The sequence below is a fragment of the Drosophila mojavensis genome, unplaced genomic scaffold, assembly GCF_018153725.1.
Source record: "Drosophila mojavensis isolate 15081-1352.22 unplaced genomic scaffold, ASM1815372v1 contig_81, whole genome shotgun sequence".
NCBI classification, from domain to species: Eukaryota; Metazoa; Arthropoda; class Insecta; order Diptera; family Drosophilidae; genus Drosophila; species Drosophila mojavensis.
In genome coordinates, this window is record NW_025318907.1 from 6,636,435 (window position 1) to 6,644,780 (window position 8,346).

General features: G+C 47.8%; 1 protein-coding gene across 37 annotated transcripts in view; it reads right to left on the reverse strand.

The window, feature by feature from the left end:
* Positions 1 to 8,346, reverse strand: part of LOC6580893 (microtubule-actin cross-linking factor 1) — an 84,365-nt gene that overhangs the window by 10,995 nt on the left and 65,024 nt on the right. For 20 of the 37 annotated variants that reach the window (XM_032730436.2, XM_032730437.2, XM_032730434.2 and 17 more), the window contains 2 exons: positions 7,980 to 8,126; positions 392 to 7,869 (listed from right to left, as the gene is read on the reverse strand). In XM_032730436.2, coding sequence (XP_032586327.1) covers positions 392 to 7,869; positions 7,980 to 8,126 — 7,625 coding nt within the window. Of the gene's footprint in view, positions 1 to 242; positions 276 to 391; positions 7,870 to 7,979; positions 8,127 to 8,346 lie in introns of all 37 variants that reach the window. The other 17 variants (XM_032730431.2, XM_015164518.3, XM_015164491.3 and 14 more) reach the window with 2 other exon arrangements.

Sequence of the window (8,346 nt, forward strand, 5' to 3'; positions counted from 1 at the left end):
TAACAAATCTCAGATCTTTGATAACAAATCAAAGAATATAGATTTGCGATCACAGTTCAAATATCACCAATCAAAACTTTCAGATCGCAAATTATGGATCTAAGATCATAAATATTGCATTACAAGAAATATTCTTGATTATAGATCACAGATCGTTGATTACTGATTGGCGATTGCAGATAAGACGATGCACAGGCACTTAAATTTACACAGTAACAGCGAACGAACTATAAAGAACGTACGAAATTTTGAAACTATCTTGCCTTTCGAGACCTCTGCCAATTGTACGATTGTAGGTAGACCACACAAATACGTCGTTGATTTATCATTATTACAGATTATAAGATATGAGAATTGAACTAAAATTAATTTTAAGAAATTCAAAACTTACCTGTTTAATGCTTCTACTTCGACCATATGCGGATCGACTTCGTCCTTGAACGCCTTGAGTTGTTCAATCTGTCGCTTGACAGCATCAATATCGGAGCCTACAGCACCCAAATGAGCAAACTTATCCTCGGCCTTAGTCAGGAACTTGAGTAAATTCTGCAGTGTCTCATGGAATTCCATAGCCTTCTCCATAGCATCGATGAGGTTTTCTTCGCGTTTAGCATACAGGGCTGTGATATTATCCCAGGCGTTATCTAAGTCTTCGATGTGCTTCTTCACCTCTGGCTTATCGGGCTCGCCGCACATGTTCATCAAGTTGCTGCCATGTCGGCGCACTTGCTCTACTTCTGGCTTAGTCTGATCGATTTCGTGACGTATTTCCTGCAGTGCTACCTGTTGCTTCTTGATGTCTTGCGGTTGTGCCGCTGGTGGCTCCTGGCATGAGAGCGTCTCCTCTAGATCCTTAAGAGTCTTCATTACGCTGTTCAACTGCTTCCAGAAGGGCTCCGCAACACTCAGTATGTCATCCAGGGAGCTGCCACGTTTCTTAGTGGCCTTCTGCACATCATTCCACAGATTGTTTAGTTTCTCTAGTTTCGCTTTGATGTCGCGCACAGCGGGATCAGCTTTGTTGCCAGCCTTGGCAATGACATCGTTGGCAGCTCGTTGTACAGCGCTAAATGCATCCTGACGCTTATCCAGATCATCCATTAGAGCATCATTGTCCTCGATTTGCTCACGAATCTTCTGTGGCAGTGCTGAGAGTGGGTCCAATTGATTCACCTGATCCACCGTGTTGGCAAGAGCACGTAACATGCCTTCAAGCTTATCGGAGAACTGGCTGGACTCCTGCAGGGCACTTTCCAGTGCCTGTTGACGTTCGCGCAATTCCAGACGCAACGCCGCATAGCGGGCATTGTCCGTGTCGAGGATCTCATTGATCTTGGCACTATCTTCTTCGGCGACCAACGCGCCCAGAGCTTCGCCAGTTTTGTTCAGCTTATCGAGCAGTGGTTTATGCTCGGCTATGGAGTGTAACAGACGCTCGTTCTTGTCTTGCTGCAATGTGATCTGGTCGGGACGCAGAGCTGGCATGCTCAAGCGTGAGATTTGCTGTTCCATATCATCCAGCCAGGTGGTCAGACCCGAATGAGAATCAGCAAAGTGCTCTGAAAGTGGCAAAGCTTGTTCTAAGATACCCAGACGTTCGCTGCACAGCTGTGCAACTGTGTCAACAATCTCCTTTAGATCATCCAACTTCTCACGAAGTGTTGCCGTATTCTCACTTTGTGGCGATTCTCGTAGAACCTTCTTTGAAGCGGCGGTCACATCACGCACACGTCCTTTCTGACTGGATATGTCATCATTGATCGATCGATGTTCTTGTAATTGAGCGCGCACCAATTTAGGTTCCATAGCTGGCAGATCGGCCTCACGCAATGTGGTGTCCATGTCACGGAACCACTCCAACAGCTCATCAATATCACCAGTTACCTCCTTGGCTCGCTGATTGCTTAGATGCAGGCGCTCTGCCTTACGTTGAATCTGCTCTACGATGGCATCGAAGCGACGATTATCTCGGGTAACAATGCTCTCTATAGTAGCGGCACCTTCTCCCGGCGACAATTGGCATAGCTGTGGTCCAACCAAATTGATGGCGTCCAGCATGGGACGCATATCGGAAAGCTCAGTCTCTAGACGCAACACATCAGCTTGACGTGGCTCACTAGGTGCTAAAGCTGCCTCGGCGCTCTGCATCCATTCGACCAAACGATTATGGGCTTCATGGAACTGCTGCACCAATGGCAAAGCATTTTGAGCGTTCTTGAGCAGATCACCACCACGATTTGTCAAATCACCATAGCGACGTTGCAGAGAGTCCAACTTATCCTTAAGTTGTATGGCTTCATCGTTGGAAATGTGCTTCATAAGCTCTGCGCCGGATTCAACAGTCGACTCCACATTATTTGCGTGCCCAGCAATGTTCTCGTTTAATTCTATGAGATGGTCCATTTGCTCCAACAGCTTTTCGGCATACACAGGCACAGACTTGAAACGCTTTAGCTCACTCTCCATGCTTTCCATCCAGGCAACCAAGTCCTGATAGCTCAAAACCAGATGGCGCAATCCTTGACGGGATTCGGCAAGCAATGCGCCAATATTTTCGCTGGCATCTACCAAACCTGTATATCGTTCGGTCACACCACGAACCTTTTCTCCCAGATTAACGGCCTCCTCGTCACTGACTAAGTGCATCAGCTGAGCAGCTACATCTGCGAGATCCGTAAAGTCAGGTTTCTTACTCAAAATCTCGTCGTGTAGACGATCATGCTCCCGAATGCGTTGCTGTATTTTTTCCTCATCAGTGGGTATCAGTTCCATGGCCTTAACTGCACGCTCCGTATTATCCAGCCATAATTCCAGTGGGCTAATCTTGTCATGGAAGCGCTTGGCCACTTCCATGGCCTCTTCCAGATCCTGTTCACGCTGTTCGGCACCATCAGTCAATGCGTCGAATCGCTTCATCAGATCATTAAGTTGCTTCTCAATAGAAGCGCGCTCAGCGGGTTCGCAGTGATTAGCCACCTCTTTACCGAGGTTGGCCAATGAACCCATAGAGTTCTGACGATCCAACAACATTTTCTTGAGGAACTTTTGTTCCTGTAGCTGCGCCTTGACAACTTTGTAGTCGCAACTTGGTGGCTTTTGGTTAGCAACCATTTCTTCGGTGTCGCTCAACCATTTAGACAGACCTGCTAGCGCTTCCTTGAACTTGCCAGATTGTAAGAGAGCCACATCCAAACGACGATCGCGTTCGTTCATACGCTCCTTCAAGTCGTTCCACCGGTCATTCAGCTTCTCCAAATCTTTCTCAACGGTAGTCGTAGAAACTCCACTACCTGCCGAACGTACCAGATCACGTCCTGCCATGTTGACTTTGTCTACATTTTGAGCCAGGGGTTCAACCTTCCGTTCTCGGAAGTTGCGGAAGTCCTCTTGCTGGCGTCTGATCTGATCCAGCTCGGAACCCACGGGCTTCATGCGCTTGAATTCCTCGCTCACATCCTGGATATCATCCAGTGCTTGTGACTGCATATCATAGAAATCTTGCAAAGCTTTAAGTGTTCCCTGTAGATTATCTTCATGATCACGCACACGATTATCAAGACGACCGAGGGTCTTGCGCAAGGTAGAGATTTGCTCGCGAGTCTGGGTAGTATCCGCAGAAAATCCGGCGTCTACAAGAACATCCGCGGCACGCTCGGCATCCTCCAAACGACCAACTAGACGATCAAGTTTATTCTGAAGCTTGCCCACATCATCTATTTGCTGTTGCACAATCTTAATTTCACGTGCAGGCGGCGAAAGCTTCTCAACCTCAGCTTCCAGATCATTCAGGTCAATACCCAGGCTCTTCATCTGTTCGTTGAACTGGGATACAGCAGTTGCTGCCGATTGTAGCTCACCACAGCGATCATCTAAACGGCCTTGCAATTCGGATATGCGATCAGCTAATCCATCAACTTCACTGGTCAAATGATCAGCATCACCGCCGGCGGCGCGTGCCTCGGCACTAATATCCTTTGCCATCGCCTTGAGTGATTGCAGTGGTTTACTTAGATTCGTCAACTCTTCGCGAATAGCTTTGACGCGTTCGAGTAGCTTGGGGTCTTTCGCAGCTCCGCCCAGGGCGTCATGTGCGGCCAGTCGATCCTCACAACGACCCAATGAATGATCCAGGTTGCGGAGCTCATCATTGAAGTCACCTAAACGCCGCGAGCAGTTCTCAATCTCATGAGCGCGTGCAATCAAATCATTATTCAGGCGCTCCCAACGATCGCGTATGTCTTGTAACTCAGCCTTGATTGGTTCCTTGTCAATGTCACAACTGCTGAGGAATGTTTCACCCAGACCTTTGGTATTTTCAAACTCTCCCGAATGTTTCCAAACCTCGCTACGGAACGTTTGCAGATCACGCAGACGAGTTTCCAATTTTGATTTGGATAGCACGCCAGGGGTTAGATCCGCCAATTTATCCTCAGCGGTACGTAGCCAGGCAAGGAAGGTCTCTGAGGTCTGAGAGTATTTCTTACAATGCTCCATGCAGGTCTGCAGTCGCGTGTGACGATCGACTGCCTCACGACGCAGTTTCTCCCATTGCTGTTGTATGCGATCCAAATCCCGTTTCACGCTACGATCCTGTTGTCGGTCGGACAGATCCTTGCCCTTATTGATCAACATTATGACTTCATGCTCACGCGCCATAACTTCTCGATAGATGGGCTCGTGCGTGTCTATCTGGTGTTGCAGTGTTGGCTTATGGGCAGATACCAGCAAACGATCAGTCAAATTGGACAACTCGCCGGATAGCCAGCCGAGCGTCTTCGAACAGTTCTCAGCAAAGTGACGACCATCACGCAGAGAAGCCTCTGTTTCAGCCTTCTTCGTATCCAGTTTCTTTTGCAACGCCAGATATTGTTTCTCCAGTGCTGCCACACGTGAGTTGACATCAGCGCGTGAAGCTGGGTCGCCGAGAATGTTGCACAATGTAGCCGCGGATTGCTCTACGTCAGCTAAGAGTGGACGCTGACCCTCGAGTTGTCGTTCAAGATTCTCGATCTTGCGTAGATTCTCTTGGTGATCGCCTTCGGTTGGCAGAGCATCCAGGTTATCGCTAATGCCTTGCAAAGCTTCACGCAGCCGATTGACAGCCGCATCAAACTCCTTTGAGCTATCGGCAGCACCGCCCAGACTATTAGCGCGGTCATCCAGCTTACCCATTAGATCATCCCATTTGGTAATCACATCCTTGAGCTTAATCTCAACTGCTTGTGCATCGGGTGTGCCGGCTAAATGATCGACAACATCGTGTCCAAGTTCCTGCAAGTGTTTCAGCTGTGGCTGTTGTGTGCGGAACTCTTCGCGCAATACTTGCACCTGTTGTACCTGGCTCTGAACCATGCGCGGATCCGAGGAAATCGGTCCCAGCACAGTAAGCATGCGCTCTTTGCTATCTAGCCAGCTCTTGAGATTACCATGGGTGTCCAGGAAGTCGCGCAGCTTCTCAGAGAAAGCAATGCGATTCTTGCAGATGTCATTGAGATTCTTCCACTTCTCTTGTATATTGTCGTTCTCCACACGTAATTGCTCAGCGCCAGGCACATCCGACTTGCGTCGCAGAATGTCTTTAATTTGTGCCTTTGTAGTGTCAAGCAAGCTCTGCTTTTCGTACATATCCTCAAGGATTTTGCGCGCTTGTTTAATGCAGCGATCGGCTTCGTCTTTATTGGACACCGATTCCTTAGGTACCTGGCGTTGAATACGTTCCAGGAACTGCGCCAATCCTTTGAGATTTTCGTACTGCTTGCGCAACTCTTCACTTAGATTATCAAGCTCATGTTGACGATCATTTAGACGAACTCCAATCAAACCATAGCGATTGTTAATCTCGCTCAACTGTTGCTGCACAGGAGACAGCTCAGAGAGCTGGAAGCCATCCTGAGAGGATCTGCGGCTACCGAATCCACTGGAACCAGTCGATAGTGGCGACAGTATGCCTCCCTTGGTCGGGCTGGGGCTTCTGGCGTCTCCAGACATGCGACGCAGCGGACTTGTTCTTTTAATAGGACTGTATGTTGAGCGTTTACGTGAGGGACTCTCGGGCCTAACAAGTGCATCATATTGGGAGCCAATATCATTAATCTTGTCAATAGTTGGCGCATAGTCACGATAGTCCTTGCAGATAGGCTTCAATTCATCATTCTGTTGACGTATCTTGTCTAGATCGATGGCTACAGGCGCAAGAGCATTGACACGTCCTTCTGTGCTGGTTAGCCAAGATAAAACCTCGTCCTTAAGGCTCTCGTATGCTTGACGACGTTCAGCTTTCTGCTTCGATAGTTTGGCGCGCTCATCTATGCTGATGTTGACGTTGCGCCACTGAGATTCCAAAGCCTTGATACGATCACGCAAAGCGCCCGTATCGGTCACATCGCGCAATCCAATTAGCTCCTTGCCATTACGCACACAATCCTCAAACTGTGGCGCCAGCTGGTCTTTTTCACGGGCCAAATCGAGCATGCGACGCGCTACCTCCTCCGTGGCAAGCAAACTGGTCTCGCGGCTGTCAAGGGCCTCCTGCAGACTGCCCATGCGCTGTTCCACGGTGCTAATATCATCCAGGTACTTGGAGAGACGACTGTATACATCATCCAGGAATTCCCCACGCTTGTTAGCCTTCTCATAGAGTTTTTCAAACTTGCCAGTTACATCGTTCAAATTTGACTCCACCTTCTTGGCTATACGTGCATTGGATGCACTGGCTAGCAGATGCTTGGCAGAGATTTGAACGCTATCGATGCTAGCTTGATGCGACTGCAAATCAGCTAAAAGTACTTTGTGTTCGCGTATTTGTTCCTGTAGACGTTCCTTGATAAGCGAAGCGGGACGCAAGTTCAATTTGAACTTATCCTCGGCTTGATTTACCCAGCCCACTAAGCTGTCGAGGGCATCTTGCACGCCTTGTGATTGTACCAGAGTCTTATCCAAGGTCTTGCAGTGGTTTCCAAGCGTATCCAAAAGCTGTTGATAGTTGTTCTTCAAATCAGCGATAGGCAATTCCAATTGATTGATTTCCATGGGACTGAGTTGACCGCCCAAACTGCGTAGAAGATTATCTAAAGCTTGCTGAGCATTGTCCACCAAACGACCGCTAGACAGAAGCTCATTGTGCAATGCCTTGGCCTCATTCATCTGATCTTGCACGCCCTTGGGATCTCCAGCGACAGGTTCAGATATAACACGCGAAACACGTGGTTGTACGCTACGCAGCCATTCATTGGCTTTATCCAAGGCATCCTGGTATTCACGCTGCCGACCACCCAAGCCCGAGACACGGTCTTGCAGGGCATTGACACGGTTCAGTAGATCCTTGTACTGTGCTGACACCAACGAAACTTCCTGGCGTATGGGACTCTCGGCGCTAGACAATGGCTCCACGTGTGGCAGCCTCTCTGGCAGTGAAGTGCGGAAGTCGTTAAGCACAGCTAAGAACTCCTTGCTCTCATCGACAAACTTTTGCGCGGCCATGGTAATAAAACGTAGGTCCGCCTGGTGGCCAATCACATCGCTGACAAACTCACGAATAGTGTCTGCCTGCGAAGCGAGTCGCGTGAGGTCTGATAGCGAGCGTTCCTTATCCTCGAGTGTGCGACGTGCCAGCTGCAGCCAGTCGGAAAAGATATCTAGCTCGCTGCGCAGCTTCGTCAGCTCATCTCGTCCAGCCTCAAGGCGACGCAGTAGACGAAGTGTACGATCATTAACACGATCTACGCGTGAACGCAATTCACGACCAGAGTTCTCCAGAGTGGTGACCTCTGGTGCGGAGAGCACATCGCCACCAGTGAGAACAATTTGACGTATTTGTTCCAGGCAGGTGGCTACTGGACGCTGCTGCGATTCGATTTCATCCTTGATTTGCTATAAAAATGAAATGGATAAGATTTTAATGGACATTTTACAGACCACCTACATTTTTTTTAGAAAAACTAAAATAGTAATATTAGTTTGTTAAGTTATAGACTTATTACCTTGAGCGCATTGATTTGATTCCGTAGCTCATCGATTTTCTCTCGTGGTCCACCAACGCTTGAGATTTTCTGTTCGACTGAGGTGACCCATTTCAGCAGATCGTTTACATTCTCCTCACACATGTTGAACTTCTCGAATACTGCTTGCTATATACACAAATTTTATGTTTGATAATGATGGTAAAAGAGACAATAATTAGTAAAGTTTTAAATGAGAAACATAACTTAACCAGTTACAGGTTCATACTTAAATATTTTATATTTGGGGTAAAATATATATGTTGATAGATCGTAAATGAAAATATTTAAAAGAATTTTGTATACAAATAGTATATAATCGAAAGGCATAACATATGTAACACAAAAT